This window comes from Lipotes vexillifer, unplaced genomic scaffold (assembly GCF_000442215.2).
Source record: "Lipotes vexillifer unplaced genomic scaffold, Lipotes_vexillifer_v1.1 scaffold1235, whole genome shotgun sequence".
NCBI lineage: Eukaryota > Metazoa > Chordata > Mammalia > Artiodactyla > Lipotidae > Lipotes > Lipotes vexillifer.
Window position 1 is genome coordinate 922,879 of NW_006775530.1, and position 26,727 is coordinate 949,605.

The window sequence follows — 26,727 nt, forward strand, 5'->3', positions numbered from 1 at the left end:
GGACAAGATGAAGGCTCTGGACAAATTGAGTAGTAGGTGAAAAGGAAATGATAGAATTTGTATACACACACACACAAAACGTGAGCCCAAAATGAGGTTGGCAAATAGACGAATTCTTCAAACTTTAGAAGTCATTTTAAGGAGTCTGCACAATGTTCAAAAGTAAAAGGGAAGAGTAATGAGTGATGACTGAATGTTCTGATCCGTGTTCTACTGTGTATTCTTCAACTCAGTAATTCTACTTTAAGGAAATTATCCTAAGGAAATAATTATGAATTTCTGCAATGATGCAGTTAAAAGGATGTTTCTAGGGCTTCCCTGGTGGCGCAGTGGTTGAGGGTCCGCCTGCCGATGCGGGGGACACGGGTTCGTGCCCCGGTCTGGGAGGATCCCACGTGCCGTGGAGCGGCTGGGTCCGTGAGCCATGGCTCCTGAGCCTGCGCGTCCGGAGCCTGTGCTCCGCAGCGGGAGAGGCCGCGACAGTGAGAGGCCCGCGCACCGCAAAAAAAAAAAAAAAAAAGGATGTTTCTAATATTGAGGCTGTCTAGAATTGCAAAATTTTGCAATAACCTAAACGTTTTACAGTAGTGGTTTAGATAAAGAAGATGTTGGTTCATCCACATATTGGAATGCTATGTAGCTGCTAAAGATACTGTAGAAAAGAAATTAATAACATGGAAAAATGCAAAATGAAGGTTATATAAAATATACATAGTATAATCTCAGTTTTGCGTGCGCGCACGCACACACACAAATAGGTATACAAGACATTGGAATGCTATAAACCTAATGCCAACTTACCTTTTCATGTGGGATTATGGCTGATTTAAATGTTAACGTTTTGATTATTTTTTCTAATTGTTCTAAATGTGCTATTTTTGTAATTTTAAAACTATGTCTTAGAAAAAAGAATTTAAAAAAGAAAAAACAAAAATTTAAAAAGGGAAAAATTTTAAGAAAAAGAAAAATTCTTTTCTAATTATACGTCTTACATGCCTTAGAGGTTCCTGCGGTGCCGGCCATATTCTATTTCTTGACCTCGGCTGGGCTAACACTGGCCTTTTGCTTTACTTGTTAAAATGTAAACTTGTTTAATAAAGTTTCCTCTCTGCATTTTACATTTCACGATTTTAAAAATGTTTAATAATTTATTTTATTTTTCAATATTTTACACACAGCCCAACGTCTCTAGTATAGCGTTCCACAATTTCGGAGCAAAGTTGACACCTCCTACCGCCGTTGGTTTACCCGCCTGAGCAGCATGGACTTCAAGTCCCAGCAGGCATTGCGGCCGGCACACCGGGAACTACGGGGTCCAAGAGGGAGGCTGGGAGCGACCGGTCCTTGCCCTCCCAGAAGCCCGCGGGCGGCTCGGAACGCCGTCTGTATCATGGCCGCGGGAGCCGGGACGGCTGGCTCCGCTTCCGGCCCGGGCGTTGTGCGTGACCCGGCGGCGTCACAGTCGAAGAAGCGTCCCGGCAGGGAGGGCGCGCAGCGATCGGACGCGATGGCGGGAGGAGGCGGGAGCAGCGACAGCAGCGGGAGGGCTGCAGGCAGGCGGGCGTCCCGCAGTGGCGGGCGGGCTCGGCGGGGGCGCCACGCACCGAGGCTGGGGGGCTCCGCGGAGCGGGGCGCGGGGGAGGCGCGGCTGGAGGAGGCAGTCAACCGCTGGGTGCTCAAGTTCTACTTCCACGAGGCGCTGCGGGCCTTTCGGGGTAGCCGGTACGGGGACTTCAGGCAGATCCGGGACATCATGCAGGGTGAGGGCCGGGCCTGGGGAAGGAGGCTGGGGCTCCTGGGAAGGTGATCTGTGGGGCCCGAGTGTAGCGGCTGGGGGTCGCCGAGCCAACAATGTCTTCTCTCCCAGCTTTGCTTGTCAGGCCCTTGGGGAAGGAGCATACCGTGTCTCGGCTGCTGCGGGTTATGCAGTGTCTGTCGCGCATTGAAGAAGGGGAAAATTTAGGTATGGCTATTTTTTATGTTCTTCTCTGGGCTTCACTTATTTAGTGTTACGTTGTTTTCAAACTTACATCCTAGACTGAAGGGTTCAGGGTTAAGGTGGGCTACTATGTTTCAATCACGGTGTTTATTCTCTGGCCTTAGTTTTCTCCACTTAGTATTCTTGGCTGCTTTTCTATGTTTTTTATTTCCTCCCACCTGTTTCTTGCTCGCCCCAACTTTGTTGCTATGTAAAGTGAATTATGTGAAGATGGCCATTTTTCCTCCATAGTAGAGTGTTTTTAAAGTATGAGCACTTTTTTTTTTCTTTTCCTAAATTGAACGTGACAGCTGTTTAGCAAAATGATCTTTAGTTTCTGGCCGTTTGTATCTGATCCTGCCATTTGAGATACAGATGCATGTGTTAAAAAATAACTTTTTACCTGTCTTGAAAATTAGTCACTTGAAATTCATGGATTTGAATTTGGACCCTTAACATGTTTGTAAGCCTGTAGCCAGTATGTAAGCAAGTTAAATGCAAATCTTACTATATTTGCATGTTTCTTTTCTATATATATATATACATATATATATATATATATTTGAACATAATTCTTCTGCTCTTTAGAAAATAGGTTAAAGTGAAAATTGTGCTCTTTGTCCTAGACTGTTCCTTTGATATGGAGGCTGAGCTCACACCACTGGAATCAGCTATCAATGTGCTGGAGATGATTAAAACGGAATTTACACTGACAGAGGCAGTGGTCGAATCCAGTAGAAAACTGGTCAAGGAGGCTGTAAGGCTCTATTTAAAATTTTTTTTCTTTTACCAAAGATCAGAGGTCTTTGAGGAATCTGCTTATCTTTTTTTGTGTGGGGTGGAGGACAAACAGGGATGGAGAGAGAGCAAATGAGCAGAGCACACTCAGAACACATAACTCACACACATAGATGTTATTTCATCATGTGACCCCTTCCTAGCCCAGACTTGGAAAGAACTGTTAATGGCTCAGCTTTTGTGATTTTGGTGGTCTCCCTTGTGGCCCTGGCAGGAAGGGCCACAGTACACAGGAAGTGAGTTGGCATTAAAGAATGACATTTTGTAGGTTATTATTACCATTCAGAGCAGCATCGTGAAAGGGCTAAAAGTAACTGGGCTAGGATTTTGTCACCCTTGTTTATTATAGACCAAGGAGAATAGCTGGTGCCTTGGGAAATGTGGAACTGCTTTGAGCTCTTTCATGCAATTGCAGAAAGAGGCTTAGGGAACATTCCCCTTGAACAGACAGAATCAGAGGTGCTGAGATATCAGCCATTTTGAAAAACAGTAGTGGTAGAAGGCTGGCGCAGGCAGTGCTCTCGACAAGAAAAAAGCTTGTAGAGTGTCTAGGAATTTGGGACTGGAACTATGTCATGGCTCAGGTAGCTTCAAGTAGTGGAACTTATTTATATTTAAAACATTGATGCAGCCATGGAAACCAGTCAGAAAAAGCTTTTTCTTCTCCAATAACCAAGGCTGGGGGTGTGGAAGCAGATGCAGAGGTGGGGACTGAAGGACAACAGCTCAGCATTGCCTTGGCGGTAAAAGTAAGGAAATTGGTAAGAAAAGATAACAGCACCTCGTAAAAGGATGGGATCTTGGGGGCGGGGGGGGGCGGGTAAGGGACAAAACCTTGTTTAGCAAAGACTTTCTGTCCCTTGGCTATGTGCTGGGTACTCAGACACCCTATTTAAAAAAACAACAGTAAAAAAAACTGTGTGGGGTGCAGATATTTTATTTATTCAGTTAAGGACCTTGGGCAGGAACTACTGTTGGTCTTACAAAGAATGCTTAGGAAATTCCAATTCCAAGGAGGAATGATTGCAAGAATAGATTTTTAGTATAGGTAAGTCAGGTTTGTGTTGGAGGTAAAATGCCAGAAAAGACATATTAGCAAGGGAGGAGAAATCCAGGGCTACTTGCAGAATAGCTAAGGATCTTTTGGATGGGAAGAAGTGGTACCAGTTCAGGGTACTTTATGTAACTACTATTAAGTAGCCAGCTAATTCAGAAATGCAACTCCTTCAGAACACAAGGGGTATAGATCTGTCTTCTGGCTGCTCTTCTGATAGAGTCTATGGGCTTTTACCTTTCAGTTGAATACTTATTATTTAAGTTCATAGATCTGTTTGGGGGCTTCATTAGGAAAAATCTATTAGCAAAATCCAGATTCCCTTAAAATAGTCAACCATTTTCTTATGTTGACTCCCTTCTGCTTTTTCATTTTCCACCAGGTACCAGATCTCTTGTTACTTACTATATTACTGTTAACTGCTGTGTAACAAATTAACCCCAAATTTAACAGCTTAAAACAATAAATATTATCATCAACCCCAAATTTAACAGCTTAAAACAATAAATATTATCTCAGTTCCCAAGAGTCAAGAAGCTGGTAGTGATTTAGCTGTGTTTCCTACTCGAGGTCTCTCGTGAGATGATAGTCAAGCTGCCTGCCAGGGTTGCAGTCATCTCAAGACTCAACCAGGACTGATGGGTCTGCTTCCATGCTCCCTCACATGGATGTTAGCAGGACTCACTTCCTCGCTGGCTGTTGGCTGGAGATTTCAGCTCTTCGCCTCTCCGGAGGGCTACTTACAACGAGGTAGCTTGCTTCCCCTAGAGGATCCCAGAGAACAAGAGCCCAAGACAGAAAGCTGTAGTCTTTTATAAACTAATCTCAGAAGTGACATACCACTTCTGCCATATGCTCTTGGCCACACAGACCTGACCAGCTGGAATTTGTGGGTGGAATGGCACTATGCAGGAGGTGGGTATCATTGGGAGCCATCTTAGAGGCTGGCTACCATAGTTACCTTGATATCCAAGTTATTAAATGATACTGTATCACATGTCTCTTTGATTTATTTTTTTAATTTCTCATTTAGTCATAGAATTTGTTACCTTGGAATGCCTAGGCTCATTGAAGCTTTTTGATGCATTTTTAAGATCTCTAAAGTATCACAGCAATTTATCTTAAAGTTTATTAAATTTTTTAAAAAGTTTATCAAATAAGTTGTTTGTTAAGTTAGAGCTTCTCAATATATGATCCAGGGATCTTTGCAGGTCTTCGGGACCCTTTCAGGGGTCAAAACTATCTTTACAATAATGCCAAAATGTTAGTTGAGGTTTTCAGTGCACTGACATTTACACTGATGATGCAAAAACAGTGATGGGTAAAAATTTCTGGTGCCTTAGCGTGACCGTGACCAAGGCAGTGGTAAATTGTACTGGTAGTCATTGTATTCTTCATTGCCACATGCTTGCAGTTTAAAAAATAAAAAACAGCCAGTTTTAATTAAGAATGTCTTTGATGAAGCAGTAAAAATTACTAACTTTATTAAGTCCTGAGCAAACGTTTTTCCAGTATTTAGTCTGACAATATAGCAAGTTTTTCTGTAGCATTTCTGCTGCATACCAAAACACGATGGTTTTCTTCCGAATAAGTACTTGAGTGATTGAGTTGCATGCTGCTGATCTAGCTGCTTTTGTAATGGAGTACCATTTTTACTTGAAATAACTGACAAACTTTGGTTATTCAGATGTGGTAATCTGGCAGTCACTTCAAGGAAAACAAGTGACAGTATTTGTTGGCAGCGGTAAAATTCAAGCTTTCAGGTGAAAATTAGAATTTTGGAAAACTTATATTCATGTGCTTGGTAGCTTCCCAATGTTCAGACTTTTCTGATATGATTGATGGTGATATTAACAACTGTGATTTTAAAAAGACTTTTAATGAATGTATCAACATTTGGAAGATCATGACTCAGTAAACCAGTAATTTCCAAATGATCGATGAATTGTATTGCAAAATCATTCATGGGTAACAGATCCATTAAAAGTGCAAGACAGAGTAACAGATTTTAATGTAATAACCATGAAGAGTTCACTTGCCAAAGTTTGGTGTAGAGTCAAAGAAGAATGTCCACATTTTCTGAAAGAGCTATTAAAATACTACTCCCTTTTCCAACTTTATATCTGTGAGGCCAGATTTTTTAATATATTTCAACCAAAACATATCACAACAGAAGAAATGCAGAAGCAGATATAAGAATACCATCTTTCTTCTATTAAACCAGATATTAAGGAGATTTGGAAAAATGTAAAACAATGCCACCCTTCTCATTAAACTTTTATTAAATAAGTAATTTTTCATAAAGATATGTTATTTATGTTAACCTGTAATGAGTTTGTTATTTTTAATGAATAAATATTTAAAATTTTTCTCAGTTTTATATTTCTAATACAGTGAATACAACGGATATAACCCACATAAACAAAAGCTCTTTGGGGTCCTCATTAACAGTTTACAGTATAAAGAAAGAATCCTGAGACCAAAACGTTTGAGAATTGCTTCTGTAAGCTGATAATAATATTGAGACTACATTGGTTTTCTTTTCATAACTAAAAGAGAGATGCCTCAGATTTCTGTGAACAGGAGAGACTAACATATATGGCATGTTCTTGGGAAGCATTTAGGTGTTGCTTTTGCTGTGTACCTTTGGTGATAGCACCTTGATTTTCTTTGAGGACCTTACCACATTTGAGGGGCTGGTGCATCCGACACAATGTCTTGAAACTTTAATTCTTGAAACAAAAAGCTTTGTCAAGGCTTTTTGAGCATCTGTGCTTCCCATAACAGCCTGGTTTCTTTGGTGAGTTTGCTTTTTTAGCCTTTCTTCACTCCTGTGAGTTTGGTTTTCTCTTCTTATGTCCTTTCTGGCCTTGCCTCTAACATAAACCTATCTCACCTATATTGAAAATCTGTGCTTGGAATTTCCCTTTTGTTTAAGTTAGCCAGAGACCATTGCTATTGCTTAGATGGTAAGAACCTTAACAGAAACATAAGAGAAGAAATTATACTTATTTCAAAAACTTTCAAGTTTTCAAAAAGCAAAGTTTGATCTCTTAAAAAACAAAAACAAATGAAAAAACTTCCCAGGAAATTAATGCATAGTTTTAAAAAAGCTCATAGTACAAACTTCGGAGGCAGACTTTCAATTAAGATTTTGAAAGTATTCACATTTCCTTTCTTGTTTCACAAATTAAACATAGTAGGAGAGCTGTGTTCCAGTTCTGGGAAAGACAGATAAGCATATTCTTCTTTCTTTTATTTATTTATTTTTGGCCACACCACATGGCATGTGGGATCTTAGTTCCCTGACCAGGGATCAAACCTGTGCCCCCTGCAGTGGAAGCACAGAGTCTTAACCATTGGACCCAGGGAAGCCCTTCTTCTATCTTTCTTAATGCAAGTATAAATCCTGGACAGAATGAATGGAGAACTCAGAAATGTAAAGGGTAGTAAGCTAATGGAGAAGACCAGAATATGAAGGTCCACCAAACTGGTTATGAGTAGATTACCATTTTTTCCCTTTCCAGTATCACCAGGCCTGGACTTGAAGGATCCTGAAACCTGGAAGTGTGAATAGAAAGAACTCCAAGAGAGGATCTCTCTGGTCTGAAGAGCAGGAAAGGGGATCTGCTAAGGATCAGAGAGGGTGGAAGAAATCTCATTTTTTGTTATTTTTTCCTTCTTTCCCTTCTCTATCCTAGCACCCAGGCATTACTACACTGGTAGCAGCAGTGACCCAGTGATGACAGTGGCAGGAGGGCAGGCACCTAAACCTAAAGGAAGAAAACCCTTTCTCTTTAGCAGTGGAGCTGTGACTCCCAGAACTTGAAGTGGATTCCATTCCTTTTTTTTTTAACTGTCTATCCTGATGCTTAGTCCTGGATGCAGATGCAGTTAGTGTGGCAGAATAGGGAAACTAAAGACCCAGGAATGCAAGGCTGGTTCAGTATTTGAAAATCAGTGAATGTAATTTACCCTGTTGGTCCAAAGGAAAAACCATATGGTCATATCAATGGAAGCAAAAAAACGTTTGACAACATTCAACATTAGTTCATGGTAAAAACACTCAGCACACCAGGAATAGAAGGGAACTTCTTCAACCTGATAAAAGGCATCTACAAAAAAAACTACAGGTAACATCATAGTTAATGGTGAAGAATGGAATGCTTTGACCTTAAGATCCAAAATAAGGCAAAGGTGTCCGTTCTCACCACTTCCACTCTACATCATACTAGAAGATCTAGCCAGTGCAGTAAGTCAAGAAAAAGAAATAAAAGGCAACAGATTGGAAAAGAAGGAATTAAATAGTCCCTTTTTCCAGATGACATGGCTATCCATACAGAAAATTCCATGGAATATACCAAAAAAGCTATAATAAGTAAGTTTAGCCAGACTGCAGGATACAAGATCAACACATAAAATCAATCATATTTTCATATGCTAGCAGTGAAATGAAATGAAAATGAAAATCTGCAATGAAATTACCAAAACAGTTATTTACAATAGCTCCAAAAAAGAAAAGGAAAATATGTATAAGTCTAACAAAACATGTAGGATCTGTATGTGGAAAACAACAAAATGCTGATGAAGAAATCACAACCTATTAAATGGAAAGACATACCCTGTTCATGGATCGGAAGATGAAAGAAATAAAAAATCTAAATAAATGAAGAGACATACCCTGTTCATGGATTGGAAGACCTAATATAGTTAAGATGTCAGTTCTCTCCAATTAATCTATGGATTTAATATAATTCTAATCATCTCAGCAGGATTTTCTGTAGATACTGATTCTAAAAGACATATGGTAAGGTTAAAAAAAAACACTAAAATAATGAAAACAATTTTGTAAAAGAAGAATGAAGCTGGAGGACTCACTACCCAATTTTAAGAATTACTATAAAGCTACAGTACTCATGACTGTAGATATATAGATTCGTGGAACAGAAGAGAGAGTCCAGAAATAGACCCACACAAATATGACTGATCAATTTTTAACAAAAAAATATGAAGGCATTTCAATGGAAAAAGATATTCAACGGAAAAAGGATAGTCTTCAACAACTGGAATTAAAACAATTGGATGTCCCTATGCAAAAAATAAATGAACCTTGACCTAAAACTCATACCAAAATTGATTCAAAGTGGATCATAATCTGAATGTAAAATGTAAAGCTATAAAACTTTTAGAAGAAAACATGAAAAAAAAAAATCTTCATGTCCTGGACTTAGGCAAAAAGTTTTTAGATATGACACTAAAAGCAAGATCTGCAAGAGCATAAAGTGGACTTCATCAAAATTAAAACTTTTGTTCTGAGAAAAACACTGTTCAGAGAATGAACTCTCAAAATGAACAAGAAAACAAACACCACTATTTTAAAAAAACAACCAAAGAATACATAGATGGCAAATAAGCACATGAAAAGATGCTCATCATTTAGTCAATAGGGAAATACAAATTAAAACCACAGAGAATACTGGGACATACCTATGAGAGTGGCTAAACTTTAAAAACTACTGACACTAACAAGTGCTAGTGTGAATGAGGAGCAACTGGAACCCTCATACATTGCTGATGGGGTGCAGAATGGTATAGCCATTCAAGAAAACAGTTTGGCCATTTCTTATAGACATGCATTTTCCAAATGACCCAGCAGTCCCACCCCTGGGTATTTACCTTAGAGAAATGAAGTTATGGTCACACCAAAACCTGCACATAAATGTTTTAACACCTCTATTCATAATCACCAGAATTGCAGACCACCCAACTGTTTTTCCAGTGGGTGAATGAATAAACAAACTGGTACATCCATACAACAGGACACTGCTTCATCAATAAGATAGCAGGAACTACTGATAATGCAACAATACAGATAGATCTCCAGGACATTATACTGAAGGAAAGAAGCTAGACTCAAGGCTACATCCTTTAAAAATTAAGCTGTGTGATTTCATATATACTGTATGATTCCATTTATATGACATTCTGAAGAGATGAAACAGTGAAAAGATCAGGGGTTAGAGATGGGGAGGAGGTGACTACAGAGTGCAGCACAAGGGAGGTTTATTTGATCCATGGTTTTTGGTATCATTGTGGTGGTTACAGAAGTTGATACATGTGTTAGAACAGTATGCCAAAAAAGTTAATTTTACTTTATGCAAGTTAAATAACATTTTAAAACATAATAGGACCTGGGACTTCCCTGGTGGTCCAGTGGTTAAGACTGCCTTCCAATGCGGGAAGTGTGGGTTCGATCCCTGGTTGGGGACCTAAGATTCCAGTGCCTCGTGGCCAAAGAACCAAAACATAAAACAGAAGCAATATAGTAGCAAATTCAATAAAGACTTTAAAAATGGTCCACATCAAAAAAAATCTTTAAAAAAAACCAATGTAATAGGACCTAAACGATTTATAAAAAGTAAAACCTTTGTATGCTTCAAGAAAGTAAGTATAGTCTTAGTATAGTTTTTCTGCTGAAAATGATGTAAAAGTGAATATGATGATCTGATTAAAATGAAAAGACTTATTTACTTTGTTCCCTCCCTGGCAGTAGGAACTTAGTGTTGTGCCTGCTCTTCAGAAGCGTTTGACACCAGTTTCCTTTGCCCTGTATGGCTGTGTTCAGCACCTGGAGGGCAGAAGCACCAGAGAGTTGTACTTTCTGAATTCCCTTGCTAGTCCTCCTTCTCTTGGTCTGTATGTTTCTCCTTAAACTCTTCGCTGTGAAGACTGAAAATATCTATGGACCAGTTTTTCTTCCCTTTTTCGTGTGTGAGATATGTTTCTTTGAGACTGGATTTAAGGTAGCTACTTTATCCTGTTAGATAACTCCAGATGGTCCCAATTTTTCCTTGCTTTTCTAATTTTTAAAAGAAGTGCACATATGTTTTTTAAATATCCTTTTTAATTTTCAATCACTGTTATTTGCCCTCTACATATGTTCTCTTGGGGTGTCTTGACCAAAGGATTCTCCTTTTTCTCTGTGGCTGATGAGACCTTCTCATCCTACCTGAAACTTTGTCCTTTCTTTGCTGCTTGTGGCTGAGCTGGGTTTGTTTGTCTCAGCAATTCCCTGCACACTTTAACTGGAGTTGGCCCGCTGGGGTTTACAGTATGAGAGGCTGTGCTGGTTCTAGCGAACTGGCCTCAGGCCTTTCCTGAATGGAACTAGCAGAACTCTGTGGTCAGCAAATTATCCCCCCCCCCCCCCCCCCCCCCGCCAGCCACTATTCTACTTTCTGTTCCTATGACTGTGACCCCGCCACAGTATCTCCTCCTCTCATTGCCCCCATTACATCAAAGCTTTTGCATCCAAAAAGAACAAAACCAATTGTTCTGGGGACCTGGGATGACTCCTGTCCATTTTGCCTTTCCTTAGGAGGCCCTATTCAGATTGGGTAAATGTCTGTAATCCAGGAGATCAGATTTTGCTTTATCAGCTTTTTTTTTTTTTTTAACCCAATGTAATGTTGAAAGTCTACTATCTTACACACTGAAAGAGAGCGTACGGTTGTTCAAACACTTGAATAATAATTGTTAGTTTTTAAATACAGGAATTTGATAGAATGTGAAAAAGTTCTTGGGTATGTAAGACTCAGTTTTACTTTTTAGTTGAGCTTATTTTGATATTTGATATTCTAATTATACCTTTCATTATTACAACAGTTTTAAAAAAAGTCTTTTCCCCCCTTTTGTAGGCAGTCATTATTTGTATCAAAAACAAAGAATTTGAAAAGGCTTCAAAAATTTTGAAAAAACATATGTCCAAGGACCCCACAACTCAGGTAAATTTGATATATTTTTGCTCCCGTGACCTAAATCCAGCTCATTGCCTTTAGTGGGGAAACAGGGAAAGGGTTCTGTCAGGAATGTTATCTAAATATTCGTCTTTAAATATTCAGCACCTTGAGCTTGTTGCCTTTTATCCCGGATAACTTACTGTTAGAATGGCATTTCAAAAATTTGTTTGAAAAATTTACATAAATCATTTACTTGCCCATTACTGTCAGGTTTCTGACAGAACTTTAGTGATCAGCACTGGTATTAACACTTCTGACTTTACATAAACGTTGATCCTGCAGACTTGAGAATCTGCCTTGGTGAGGACTTAACTCTTCTATTTTCCGGTGTCAAAAGCTCTGTTGGTACCCTGCTCTTATTTTTTTTCCTTTATAAATATAAATTTTCAGTTTTTGAAAAGGTAATACATATATGTAATACAACATTCGAAAGGTACAACAAAAGAGCTTAGTGAAAATTCTCTCATGTCTGACTCAGCCATCTCGTTCCTCTCCTTAGAGGCAACCAATGTTTTTTTCTTTTATTCTTAACAGAGATATTCTGTGCATATGCAAGCAGATAAGTATGCATGTGTGTATATATACAGACATACACATATATCCATTTTTCCTGTTCTTCCCATATACATATGTGAGCATATTCTACACACTAATTTGAGCATTTTGTAAATTGCTTGTTTCCCTTAATATATCTTGGAGATCTTTTTATATTAGTACATAGGGAGCTTTTCATCCTTCTTGGTTTTCTTTTTCTGGAAGTTTAAAAATCTTTATGTAAAAGTATAAAGGTACTTTAGATCCTAAGTTCTTCATCCTTTTTTTTTTATAGCTACATAGTAACCTACTGTGGCTGATCAGTCATTTTTTGACTTGTTCTACATTGTGGTAGGCTTCCCTTCTTATATGCGTACCAGTGATATTCACTGACAGCATTGTGAACGTTCTGATAGCTTTGTTTTAACTCATCATCATTGAATTTTTACTGGAGTTTTTCTTTCTCACATTGCAAAAATTGGTTCTTTGTGTAGAAGCTGAGAAATGATCTCCTGAACATTATCCGTGAAAAGAACTTGGCCCACCCTGTTATCCAGAACTTTTCCTACGAAACCTTCCAGCAGAAGATGCTGCGCTTCCTGGAGAGTCACCTGGATGATGCAGAGCCCTACCTCCTCACGGTGGGGCTTGGCCTTCTCTTCCCATAACTGTGATGTAGCCTGGAGGATGTGTAGGCAGTTAGAAAAGGACAGCTCTTTTTTAAAGTGAAAAGAGTAAATGTGTGGAAAAAACTGAATTATATGTGCTATCTTTCTTAATTAAATGCCTTAAATATTCAGAAACAGAGATCCTGGCAGAGGCAAATGCAACATTCCTGGTTTCCCTCACCTCCCATTTTTACTTTCTCTATGTGGAATTCATCTGTGTGGTTAAAGTAGGAGAACATTCAATTACAACTGATGGCGGTTCCCAAAGGAGATGAAATCTGAGTTAAGTTTGGGAGAGGAAGAGTGGTTTGATAGATGTGGTATGATGGGGTTGTTGACAGGAAGGAGGCATAACTGGAGAAAAGTGTGACTAGAGTATGATTAGCAAGAGAGGCCAAATGAAGACATACTTTAATTGGATCAGAGGGATAAGCACAAAGAATGGATGCAGTGAGGCTCAAGACAGCACAGGGAAGAATTAGAACCTAGTCTGTCATAGAAGGTGGACCATGAACTGAGTGAGAGGGTTTGTTTTGTTTTGTTTTTTTGCGGTACGCGGGCCTCTCACTGTTGTGGCCTCTCCCGTTGCGGAGCACAGGCTCTGGACACACAGGCTCAGCGGCCATGGCTCATGGACCTAGCCGCTCCATGGCATGTGAGATCTTCCCGGACCGGGGCACGAACCCGTGTCCCCTGCATGGGCAGGCAGACTCTCAACCACTGTGCCACCAGGGTAGCCCCAGAGGGTTTTTTTTAAAACAAGGATTTTGAGAGTGTTCAAACTATCCTAGTTCCTAACAGTAGATCTGCAAGGCCCATATCAGGATAGTGTCAGTGATCCTAGCAATCATTTGGCAATTATCAAAATTGTTTGTAAAGCAGATAGTTTGGAGTGTTCAAGGAGCAAGTGTCAGGATACTTGAGCCTGGCCTAGGAACCCTTCCTTCATATTCAGGTAACTGGAAAATAACCTGTCACTGTTTCTGTTGAGGACAGAACTCTCAGCTCTTAAGATACCACTCCTTACAGACATGCAATCTAAAATGGAATGATACTGGACTGACTGGAAATGTGTAAAACTTCAGTCTGAGGGTGACAGAGGAGCAGCTGGAGTTAGAGCAAGATGGGCCTACTGAGGGCGTCATGTGGTACAAGTAAGGATTTTCAAAGAGTTGTTAATAGGCAAAACATTTGTGGAGACAGTCATGAAAAATTCTATACACAAACTAAAAGACATTACTGTAGACATCAGTCATCCCTAAGTTTCAAAAAAAAAAAAAGATGATTTGACTTTTGCCTATGACCCCAAAGGTCTATTAGGTATTCAGAAACTAAATTAGGGATGAGATTGGAAGGATAGAATAGGAGATACAAAGTAAAATCATTTAAGTATTTGTTGTCCAAAATAACCTTTCGGAATTCTTGCAATGTCAAGATGCTTTTAGCACCACTCAGGTTGAGTTCTCCTTTAGTATAGAAAACTGTGAGCCACTTTTTGAGGGAAGGGAGGAAGAAATTTGAGATAATTCTTGTAAGTTCTTTCCCTTTTTATGTCCTCCTCTAGTCTGTGCCTAAATTGGGTTTGTAAGTGAGCATGCTTGCATACTGAGTATGTTCATGGTGAAAGAAGCAGTTAATGAAATTCTGTGACTTCCTCTTCCTGACGACATCTTTCCTTTCCCAGATGGCCAAAAAGGCTTTGAAATCTGAGTCTTCCACCTCAGCCACAGTGAAGGAAGATAAACAGCCAGCACCAGAGCCTGTTGAAAAGCCACTCAGAGAACCTGCCAGGTGAGAGAGATGCCCTTTTGTGATGTTGGCTGAAACACTGGGGTGATGTGTGGAAAGCATAGTCGTCGTCTTCGAGCAGGATCAGTGGTTTGACCTCTTAACATGTTACTGGGTTACTCGTGGAAGGCACTGTGGGATTTACAGAGCACATCCTGGGAAGATGGGAATATTGAAAACGGGATGTCAGATCCTTGGCAGAAGTTCCTGACTGGCTATCCTCAAAGGTTCTTTCCTTCTGTTTCTCTCTCCTTGCCTCACCTGTACTCAGTACTTCCCTGTTGATACCTCATCTCTTAATGCAGTGCTCAAACTTGTGAATCAGATTCCCAGGACCAGTTAACAAAGCAGAGGTCACACGTTTAGATGTTTTTGGGGGGCCCAGTAGGAGATGTAAAGGAGCAAAGTGGGTCTAGGATAATACAGTTGAGAGCACGGGACTGGGACACAGAGAGGGCATGCTTTCCAGCTTCGTGTGATTGTTGCTATGTGAAATGTCCAAAGATGTCCAAACCTCAGTTCAAATTTTTTTTTTTTTTTTTTTTTTTTTTTTGCGGTCCGCGGACCTCTCTCGGCTGTGGCCTCTCCCCCCGCGGAGCCCAGGCTCCGGACGCGCAGGCCCAGCGGCCATGGCTCACGGGCCCCGCCGCCCCGCGGCATGTGGGATCCTCCCGGACCGGGGCACGAACCCGCGTCCCCTGCATCGGCAGGCGGACTCCCAACCACTGCGCCACCAGGGAAGCCCCTCAGTTCAAATTTTTTTTTTTTTTTTTGCGGTCCGCGGACCTCTCTCGGCTGTGGCCTCTCCCCCCGCGGAGCCCAGGCTCCGGACGCGCAGGCCCAGCGGCCATGGCTCACGGGCCCCGCCGCCCCGCGGCATGTGGGATCCTCCCGGACCGGGGCACGAACCCGCGTCCCCTGCATCGGCAGGCGGACTCCCAACCACTGCGCCACCAGGGAAGCCCCTCAGTTCAAATTTTTATGTGAGACGTCCAAAAATTTTTTTTTGAGATTTCCCAATTTTTGAATGTTGGCAGTTAGTCCAATTAAAAAAAAAAAACAACTTGAATAGCTTAGACAAGACACACCTGCCAGCTGGGTTTGGCCTGCAGGCTGCCAGTTTGCCCTCTCCTAACAGTTTTTACTTAGAACATCCAAATGATAGATGAACTTTATTTTGAAAAGGCAGTTTTTCCAAGACTGTGTGGCACTCTTCTCACTCTGAGAATTCTCAAGATCCCATTTGTAAGTGTGGTGTAGGAGAAAGAGGGCAGAATGGAGGCCAGTCTTCTACTTCTCTCACATGAGGGTTGGACTAGGACAGCTGGAAGAAGAGTTTACACTTCAAGGTGAGATTGCTGGATTATCAGTTGGTTGTCCAGATGGACTTGTAGTTGTTAGGCACTACACAGAGTTCTTGCATTGTGGAAAGCACCGCTTTAGTCCATGCAGACTAATGGGTTAGACAGCACACCGGCTGAAGAGGTCTCTGGAGGGAGTATCATTGGCCCTAGTTCCTTTAGGATTCTCTTACTTGAAGTTTAAGCTCCATAGTTCAACTTACATATCATATTTAAAGCCTCTGTTTAACACTTATAAATGGAAACTTTTATAAATAAAACTTGTATCACACACCCTCTCTGTTTTTTTTTTTTTTTTAATGAAGAGTTCTCAACGTGAGGAGTTTCTAATTTGAAGCTTCCCACTTTGAAAAAGTTGTGGCTGCTTGGACAAGCATCCACAATGGTGAAACTGATTTCTGTTATGTTTGCATTATTTGTAGGCAGCTACAGAACACTCCAACCACCATTGGAATTATGGCTCTGAAAGCAGCTTTCAAGACTCTGTCCAGTGCACAAGATTCTGAGGCAGCCTTCTCAAAACTGGACCAGAAAGATATGGTATTTCCTAATAAAGTGTGCCCACCATCACCAGCCCTCAAAAACAAGAGACCGAGAAAAGATGAAAACGAAAGTTCAGCCCCTGCTGAGGGTGAGGGTGGCTCTGAACTGCAGCCCAAGAACAAGCGCATGACAATAAGCCGATTGGTTTTGGAGGAGGACAGCCAGAGCACTGAGCCCAGCGCAGGCCTCGACTCCTCCCAGGAAGTCATCCCTGCTTCCCCATCCAAGCCCACCATCCTCAACCAACCCCTCCCTGGGGAGAAGAATCCCAAGTATGAAGACCTTCTTTGTAGAAGTTTGGGGGCTGGCTGGTGGTCCTGGTTATGCCTGGTATTGCTTCCGGGAATGAAGTAACTTTCAGCTAAGTTATTCACCACCAAGGCTTGCTCAGACTGCTAGAATGTGACTCAGGGTGGGGAGTGACGTCGTAGCCATCCTGCCAGTTCTGATGCCCCGCATGTGGGCTTCCAGGCATCGCACTAGGCAGGAGTGAGGGTGAAAGGGTGTCAGAGCCTCCTACTCACCGCTGCTTCCATTTTTAGCAAACTTCTGAGTGCCTTGACTACTAAATATTAGTCTTGTTTGTTAAAGGAAGTTTGTTTGAATTGGGCCACGTTATACTTTGATCCTTAAAAGAGACTTATGAATATTTATAGTTTTGCATGTTCTATGAGCATTTGAGACTTGGCAAATTCAGTAATTACTAATCTCTCACATTCTGCTAGGTTCTGTGGGGCAGTGGTTAGAATGCTTTCATTTTTTTCCTCATCATGACCCCCAACCTGGCTTTCAGTTTTGCTACCCTTTGTGCCCTCTTGTGGATCTTTCCTCTAGGCAAACTGGTCTGCTTGCTCTCCCTGGAACCCTGTTTCTACTACTGTACTCTTCTTGCTGCCTCTCATTCGGACTGTCATTCCTCCACCATTGCTTGTCAAAATCCCATCTGTCTTTCAAAGAGAAGAGAAGCTGATGTTGACTAAATACTTTCTGCGGGCCAAGCACTTTCACATATTATCTTACTGAATATCTACACTCCTCACTCTGTGAGTGATTTACTAGCCCCACTTTATAGGTGAGGAAGGTTCAGAAAAGTTACTAACTTAACCTGAAGTCACACAGATAAAAAATGGCAAAATTGGGCTTTGAGATTTTTAATCCCAGTCAGTCTTGACACAAAAGCCCGTGGCCTGTATACCATGTACACCAAGCTGCCTCTTAAAACTCTGCCTCTTCCATAAATTTCCCCTGGTCACCCTACTGTAAGTGATCACCGCACTGATCTCCCAAGGTTATTGCCATCTCTACTGCTGCTCTCTGTTACAGCTGTTTGGGGACCTGTGCCCTGGCATGCTTGTGCTGGGTGCCCTGTAGGGCTGTGGCATCTGATAAATGATTTATACTCGGGCACGAATCTGCACTATATGCACCACTTCCTGCATTTGGAAGTGAGTGAGTCATTGGCTGGGCAGGCAGATGCAGTCAGCACACTATTGCTCTCATTTGATACCTGATCTCCTCTACCCCTCACAGCAATTCTGTGAAGTGTAAGTATTGCTCCCATGAACAGACAAGGCAACTGGAGAGAGTGCATGATTACAGTGGTTTTATAAATGGGAGACTCTGTGAAGGTTTCAGATATACCTCTCTCGTGTGTCAAGGGTATGAAGTATGATGGGTACTCTCAAGCAGAGGTGGGCAAATTATGGCCCCTTGGCTAAATCCACCTGCTGCCTGTTTTTGTAAATAAAGTTTATTGGAACACAGCCACACCCATGAATTTTGTATTATCTGTGGCTGCTTTTGATGCTACCTTGAGTTGAGTAGTTGCAACAAAGACAGTAAGGCCTGCAAAGCTGAAGGTACTACTGGCCCTTTACAAAAAAAAGAGATCCTATGACCCCGGCTCTAAACGAAGCGTATGTGAGGTGCCTTGGGAGCTGCAGGGAAGAAGAGCTGGGCCTGGGCAGCAGAGTTGTGGGTGGAGCAACCCTGCAGAGGAGCAAGTGTTGAGCTGGCCTTGAAGAATGAGTAGGAGGTCATCCAGCAATATTGGGAGGTCAGTTCTAGGAAACAGGAGCCTCTTGAATTACAGCACGAGAAAGCCTGGTATGAGCCGGAAAATGTCATGTAGTCTGTATGGCAGGAGAATATAGGGCACAGAGAGGATGAAGGGAGAAAAGTCTGGATGGGTAGATGGGCCAGATTTTGAGTTCCTATTATATTCTATCAGGCAGAGGTTCTCAAGAGTAGCTTCATATCACAATTACCTGTGCAGTGTTTAAAAAATATATATTCCCAGGCTCCTGTCTACTGAATTAGAAGGGACAGGGTAGTGTTCTCTAATCTGCTTTGCTAACTGTGCCCCAAATAAGTCTAATACACCTAGTCAGAAAGCCTCTGAGCAGACACCACTTAGGGCTTTTGAACAGACACTGAGGGAAAGGAGAAGAGGAGGGTGGCTGGAGCCTGCTGCCCGGTGAGCAGTCAGGGCCCAGGGGAAGCTGGGCCAGTGGAATCTGAGGCGGGGAAGGCAGGATTAGGGTCTGTCACCTAGACAGCAGGGCCATGACTACTATATTTTTATATCCCCCACAGCACAGAACTAGTGCTTACTAGATAGTTTACTAACCAAACAAAGTAACAGTTCTTGGTTCTTGCAATTTAAGGGGCCACATGCAAAACTTCTATAAAAGGCTAGCAAAGGGTAAACATTTTAGGCTTTGTGTCTCTGTTGCATATTCTTCTGTTTTGGTTTTTTTTTTTTTTTTTACAACCCTTTGGAAAATGTAAAAACCATTCTTAGTTCAAGGGCTATACAAAACCAGCAGCCACAGGATGTAGTTTGCCAACCCCTCTAGACCATTAAGTTTTAACTTCACCAGTCAGGAGCGCAATGAGCCAGGAAGTGACCCGGCTTGCTCGCACAGCCACCTAACAGTTAAGATGAGGACCAAGGTCTCAGCCCCTTCCACAACATGAGAAGTTAAGAAATACCAAAATGTTTATACATGTAATAGCAAATGCTGAGTTCAGAGGAGGAAAGTTACCAAGTGATCTGCAAAGACTGTCTGCAGGAAGGATGAATAGCCACTTAGGTGAAAATGATGGACCCTGAGGTTAAAATCAGTTTTTATCCCAGGACTTGGATAAATAGATGGAAAACTTAAACTAATGCTGTCTGACTTTTATTTATGAATAGTAATTGACACAGCTAATATCCTGAGAAGAAAAAAACTCGTGTAATTTTTTTTTTTACTTTGTCTCAAGCAAATCAGTTATTCTTAGAAATAACCCTTTGGGGGATATGATCCAATTTAAAAATAAAGAAAAGTAAAGAGTCCACCATTTGTCCCAGCCACTTAGGTAATTGCATAGAAAACTCATGGAACTCAAGGAATTTTTTTCAAGTTTATGCACTTATTAAGCAAACTGCTTTCATTTGCAAAATACCCAGACAGCCTTAAAAATAAGTTTTTTTTATAGTGGGGAGAGAAACAACAGTTTGTTTCTACTCTCTTGGTCAGGTTTTTCGGTGACTTTGATCTATATAAATTCTTCAAAACTTAGTTCAGATACTTTCCATGTTTGTTTTGTAAAGGATGTTATAATTCTGAGGTCAGATTTGTGCTATGTTCTGTTAGAGTGACTATAATTTTCATTTATTTAATAACTTGGGTTTTGGATTATTTTTCAGGTTTGGGACTGTTTTTGGTTGCACCCAAGTACTCAAAATTTCATGTTCACAGGAATGATTCTTGTTTGCTTACTATTCTAATCTTTGATGGTATAAGTCCTTTACAGCTCTTTGATAATCTCATTATTAGTTTAGCTAGTATCTCTCCAGCTTCTATGAGGGTGTGTGTTACTGTGCCTGGTGTTTGGAGTAGACAAATGAGGATATGGTCCCTGCCGTCAAGGTGCTTATGGTTAAGGGTATGTCATGATACGGTTGTGTAATAAAGTGGAAGCACTATCATAAGGGCAGAGGAGCAGGGGCTTTTTGTATGTGTTGGTCAGTCTTCATTGAGAATGATGGCCTTGAAAGATAGGCAGGACTTCACTTGGCAGGGAAGGGAATCCCAAGGAGAGAGAACAGCAAATAGAGAGGCAGGAAAGCACAGAAATTACAGGAGGAAGGAGGAGCAGAGGGCGGTGTGGGTGTTGGTGGGGACAGGAGGAACTGCTGAGAAACTGACAGGCCAGACTGCATGATCTTGATTCCCCCATATGGGCATTTAGGCTTCATTGTTTAGGCAGTGAGGAGCCATCACTGAATAGGGGAGGGATGTGGTAATTTTAGGATGATTGTTCAGGTGGCTTTGGAAGGGGAAGGGGCTAGGCGGGGGGACTCCAGTTAAGAGGCTAGTGTAATACTGGTGAATATTGGACCATGGGCTTGGACTAGGGGAATGGGTAGGGAAAGGAAAACAGTCCAGAGATAGGAATAGAGCATGTCTGTGATGGAGGGGAAGGAGTTTGCAGCTCTAGGTTAGAAGAATGCTGAAATCTGTAATAGAGTCCAAAGCAAACAACCAACCAACCAACCAACCAAACAACAGGAAAATGAACAGATCATTGAGGGGGATGGTGATGTATCCAGTGCTGAGTTTGAGAGATGGTCCTGAAACCTGGGGGATGTTGACATGGAGAGGCCTGGCCAGGTCAAGATTTGGGAATTGTGTGTAGGTGACTATCGAATGTGGTCACAGCAGAACAGGGAGGAATACAGGGCCATGAGTAGAGCTAAGGACAGAGTATGGGATGACCTGGGATGACTTTGTTTTACACCTTGTCCTCTCGCTGATGTTCCCTCAGAGTACCCAAAGGCAAGTGGAACAACTCTAATGGGGTTGAAGAAAAAGAGACTTGGGTAGAAGAGGACGAACTGTTTCAAGTTCAGGGTAAGCCAGAAGATTCTCATTGGTCTCTCCTTGACACTTGCTGAAGTGTAAGTGCATGTTACTGTCACATCAATGTTTCAGAAATTGCTTGTCTCCAAACTAGAAAAAGTTTAAAAGTTCCTCATTGTGATTCATGAGGAATCAGTTTTATGTCTTTTCCCATTAAACAATGGAGACTATCAAAGCAACGCTTTATATTTAAAGAAAACTCCTGGTTTGGTTTAATAAATCCTATATTTAATTGTAGTTGATGTTCTTCCTAAAGTTTTTTAATTAGAAAAGGTAGAAGTGGTCATTCCTTACATGTCTTATTTAAGTAAACAATCTCTTACCCGTTTCTATATATGTTTTTTTTTCTAAGATGAGAAACTTTACTTTTCCTTAATTAATATTGAACTTCATAGTATTTGCATTAGGATCTCTCCCACCACATATTTTGCACTCTGATGGAAATATATACATGCTAAACCTTAGTTTTGGAGATTCTGACGACTTTTGTAACACAGCAGCAACAGTAATCCTTTGCCAACCTCAAAGGTTTTGCCCTTAAAAATTACCTTTCATTGGCAAAAGCATAGTTGGGAAAATCAAGATTACACAGAAAATGGGAGAAGTAACAATAAAAGTGGCATTAAATATTTTGAGAACAGGATATAAAAGTTTTAGAAAACATCCACTTCTGATGCAGTCCAGATTTGTCAGTTTCAGAAATCGGCTTCTACTACATCATGAAATACTTCATAATTTAAAAATAAATAATGTGCTCCTGTAAGTATCCCTTTTCCTGAGTCACCTTTCTTCACTCTTCAGGAAGCATAACTGGGACAGTGGCGTCTGCTGAGGCAGACACTGTAGCAAATTTCATATTTATGCAACTTTGCCTTTTCTTGCAGCTTTTTAACTGGCTCTTGTTGCCTTGAGATGTCATGTCCATTATACTTGTATACCCTCCTGTAGCCCCCTGGTCCTTTAAAATATTATCTTGGTCCCTGTTTTTGAGGCCTGATCTATTTCCATAGGATGAGAGGGTAGAGTTTGACCAGATCTCACATGGTCTGTTGGAGTGGGAAGCAATAATTATTACCCCGTTCTTTATGTTTGAAGAATTGAGCCAAATTTTTTTTTAATGTATTTATTTATTTATTTTTGGCTATGTTGGGTCTTTGTTACTGTGTGCGGGCTTTCTCTAGTTGTGGTGAGTGGGGGCTACTCTTCGTTGCAGTGCCTGGGCTTCTCACTGTGGTGGCTTCTCTCGTTGCGGAGCACGGGGTCTAGGCACACGGGCTTCAGTAGTTGTGGCTCACGAGCTCAGTATTTGTGGCTCATGGTCTCTAGAGCGCAGGCTCAATAGTTGTGGCACACAGGCTTAGTTGCTCCGCAGCATGTGGGATCTTCCCGGACCAGGGCTCGAACCCATGTCCCCTGCATTGGCAGGTGGATTCTCAACCACTGTGCCACCAGGGAAGCCCCCAAATTTTACTTATATCTAACAATCAGGGATTTGGAAATTCAAAAACAGTAAAACTGTGTTATTTCAAAGCAGTAATTAACAAGGGGTTATAAAGCAGAAATTATATATGTACATACACACACTCAAATATGTGTATATTATATACACAAATATATATATTACATACACATGCATATATAATGTATGTGTATATATATATATTAGGATTTTAAATACCACAGTTCCTCAGTAAGTTTAGAAAATGATAGTGCTTTTACTAAAGAGCCTGAAATCCATCATTAACCAACATTTATTGAATGCCTGATTGTAAAGTATTTGCTTTGTACAGATTCTCATGGACTGAAATGATTGGTATCTTGCAAGCAGAGGACAAAACCAAATTATCCTTTAGTGATGTCCTTTCTTTTCTCAAAGTTTGTAAAATTTGAATCAAGTTTTCCCTTTGGGGACGTTCTATGTCTTTTTCTTGTGGTTTGTGCCGAGAAAGGTAAGCTCTGAAATGAGTCTACTTTTAATGTTTTCCAGCAGCACCAGATGAAGAGAGTACATCCAATATAACAAGAAAGCAGGTAATTTTAAATTCTCTTTTCTGATCTTTTCTGGTTGTGTAGGTAGAAGAGAGATAAAATAAGTACCCACATCTCACAGGAATAGACTACCCATGCACCTGGTAAAAAATTTTATTTGTGATTTTCAGATAATCCAAACTAAGCTAAATAGTTACTCTCTGGAAGAAAAATCTAGGTGGTCAGAAAGCTGACGCATTTCCTAACCATGAACAACACACGTTTGAAATTTTGAATCCAGAAATGGTTATCAGTTGAGGATGAAATGGCAGGACACTGAAAATTAGGAAATGTCCAAATCCATGGTGTTAACTTATATTCTATATCATGTTTTAAAAGTATAAATCCTTCCTTTGGGTTCATATTATTCTCCTAGGATTAAGTTTACCTCTTTACTATATGAAAATATAAATAAGTGGAAAGACAGGTTTTGATAAATCCTTTGTTTTTTTTTTGCAGAAGTGGACTGTAGAGGAAAGCGAGTGGGTCAAGGCTGGAGTGCAGAAGTACGGGGAAGGAAACTGGGCCGCCATTTCTAAAAACTACCCATTTGTTAACCGAACAGCTGTGATGATTAAGGATCGCTGGCGGACCATGAAAAGACTTGGCATGAACTGAAACAGGCCTTCATTTCCACAGAATTCACAGGAGCATGGTTCCTAATAATAGCCCCTGGTAGTCTGCTGTTTCTTTCAGAAGCTGGGCTGGGATGAGAATTTTGGGCATCTTCCTCCCATGTGGGGGAGGTCCCAGTTCCACTTCATCACAGTTGGAGATCATGGAGCTGAGAAACAAAGCCAAGTCCACCCCATGTCCTTGACAGAGATGACAGGCACATAGCTTGTACAGTGCCAGAATACCATTAGTATTTCCCTTCTTTAGTGGTTTGCTTGAATTTAAATCCCTGGTAATCAGTAGAACCTTCTCCTAGGAAATGGTGGAGTCTGTTAGGAGTCACTTTTGACTCCATGACCTGTTAAAACCAGCAACATGAGCATTATTTGGAGCGAACTTGTTCCAGGTAAAGCTTTGGCCTCCGGATGCACATGCAAAGGAACTTCATCTGTCATGAGCCCAGGTTGATGAGAAACCAGTCCTGGTGGAATCAGAGTCCCTTTAAAAACTGTTTAGCCACTTGTGACATCAACTCCTAGACGTGACTGCCTTGGCATTTGCTCTATTTGCTGGGCTATGTAGGCAGGTTTAACCTCCACTTCTCACGTGGTTGAACCAGTGTGGTTTTTGGTAAAATGGTGATTGTAGATAAGCTTAGCCCCTCTCCCCATCCTCTATTCCCAATTCCCTTCTTTATGCTGGACTTTTAAAGCTTAAAAAAATCCTGATTGAGTATAAATGCCTAATTCCATTCTTTGTGAAATGGTTGCTTCCGCCTGATTCCCTAATTGTGCTGTGTTAGTGTCTTGCACTGGAATTCAACATTCCCTTCTCCTTTTGTACTGTGTTGTGCTTGCTGTCTCTCAGACATCCTTAAAGACTGTCTTTTTAGGAAAAAAGAATTTCAGTAAAGTGTTTTCTGTAATTTTTTTAAAATGAGAATTATTGTCCATAACTTGTAGCATTCTTCATTAAAGTCTTGCTTCTCTCAAATTTAAGTAGCTGTTTAATTGCAGCTGAAAAGATGGAGGTAGCAAAATGCTGAACAAGCTTTGCTAAACCATATTGTCCATGTTAAGAAGCTGATGTCAAACTGTATTGGATGTTCTAATCCTTGGAAGCTGTGCCATACAGAGATGTGAAAGTTTCCTCTTAATTTGTCCATTTCTTCATATAACGTACCTCCGGGGACAAAATAATTCCTTTTTTCTCACTTTTGAGTGAGTGAAAGGCAAAATGTAAAGAAATGCTAAAGTTTAAAAATTCATCCTATAGTTGAAATTTGGAAACTTTGTACAGCTTTATTACCTATTAACTACGTGTTTGGGGGTTGGGTACTGCTGTTTTTCTAGCAATTAACCCCAAATGAAACTACAGTGAGAAGGCAAGAACTTGATCTCCACTCGATCTGGTTGTAGATACTTGTGATCTCCCTCCAAACCAAGCTTTAGGATCCAGAAGCTTTTTACCTTCAACTCTCACATTGTTAGATGGTGCTCTCTAGGTAGAAGAATGACATTGTGATACATTTAAGGAAGCAAAATATCCTAATCGTGTTTCTCAAAATTTGAGAAATGCATAGATCCATTAACATTTTTTAACATAACTTCAATGCTATCTTTATTATGTTATAAAATGTACACAGACATAAAACTCTGCCTACAGTTTCTATAGAACTATATACAACTTACCATGAACTGGTGATTGTTTTGCTGAATCTAAGTCACTGCTCACCACATGAGTAGTGCTAGGACTGTGGCAGTGGTGGGACTCTGGTGGGGATGCCTGTGCCACTATGTACTCAGAAATGATCCCAGTCTCTCCCACCTTCACCTTAGTGGGACTGCTGCAGAGCCACTGTGCCTCCAGACTGCTGTGATGTCATCTGGCCTTTGCTGGAACTGAACACAATTATGAAGTGTGTTCTTCATAACATAACACATAGCTTGTGACAGTTAAAGTATTACCACTTGGAGTCACTGTGATGCCTTCTGAAGCAATACTTGGTTAGAAGGTACTCATGCTGTTTTGTTTTTTAAGATTATGGCTAAGATAAAAACATTTAGACATTGTCAGAACTCAGAGACTTAACAGACACACTGTCCTGATGGGTAAGAGTCTGAGGCCCACTCAGGGCCCCAGCTTGTGCCAGCTGTGCTTGGAGATGGTGAGTTAGCCACTGGAATCTCTGGATGTCCATTTCCTCATCTCTAATGTAGTAAGTAATAGTACTTCCCATGTAGGCTGTTGTGAGAATAAAATAAGATGCACGTAAATGTCTCCGCCATGAAGTCAGCCTTTTTCCCCCTTTGGGTGCTGAAGAAGCCACAGATAAAAGAAAGATCAAGGGTTTCAACAAGTCTTTTTATTTATTTGTTTGTTTATTTTATTTTGGGGGGCTGCACTGGGTCTTTGTTGCTGCATGCGGACTTTCTCTAGTTGCGGCAAGCGGGGCTACCTTCATTGTGGTGAGCGGGCTTCTCATTGCTGTGGCTTCTCGTTGCAGAGCACAGGCTCTAGGCATGCGGGCTTCAGTAGTTGTGGCACGAGGGCTCAGTAGTTGTGGCTCACAGGCTCTAGAGTGCAGGCTCAGTAGTTGTGGCACACGGGCACACTAGTTCCGCGGCACGTGGGATCTTCCCGGACCAGGG

At 41.1% G+C, this 26,727-nt stretch overlaps 1 protein-coding gene across 2 annotated transcripts; it reads left to right on the forward strand.

Annotated features, from left to right (window-relative positions):
• The first annotated feature begins 1,390 nt into the window (after positions 1 to 1,390).
• On the forward strand, positions 1,391 to 25,066 carry TERF2 (telomeric repeat binding factor 2). 2 transcript variants are annotated; one of them, XM_007449925.1, is made up of 10 exons: positions 1,391 to 1,760; positions 1,868 to 1,963; positions 2,605 to 2,735; positions 11,528 to 11,614; positions 12,658 to 12,804; positions 14,516 to 14,622; positions 16,403 to 16,795; positions 21,339 to 21,424; positions 23,421 to 23,464; positions 23,921 to 24,968. In XM_007449925.1, the coding sequence occupies exons 1-10, from the start codon at positions 1,391 to 1,393 to the stop codon at positions 24,077 to 24,079; spliced, it is 1,620 nt and encodes a 539-aa protein (XP_007449987.1). In that variant the 3' UTR covers positions 24,080 to 24,968. The 2 variants fall into 2 exon arrangements, with proteins under 2 accessions (XP_007449987.1, XP_007449988.1); XM_007449926.1 differs by having other exon boundaries at positions 1,508 to 1,760; positions 23,424 to 23,464; positions 23,921 to 25,066.
• The last annotated feature ends 1,661 nt before the right edge of the window (positions 25,067 to 26,727 follow it).

Excerpts from the sequence above, each read along its gene's own strand:
- TERF2 (XM_007449925.1), top strand. The coding sequence starts at position 1,391 with ATGGCCGCGGGAGCCGGGACGGCTGGCTCCGCTTCCGGCCCGGGCGTT. Across the intron at positions 1,761-1,867 it reads GATCCGGGACATCATGCAGG|CTTTGCTTGTCAGGCCCTTG; the intron begins GTGAGGGCCGGG and ends CTTCTCTCCCAG. Across the intron at positions 16,796-21,338 it reads CCTGGGGAGAAGAATCCCAA|AGTACCCAAAGGCAAGTGGA; the intron begins GTATGAAGACCT and ends ATGTTCCCTCAG.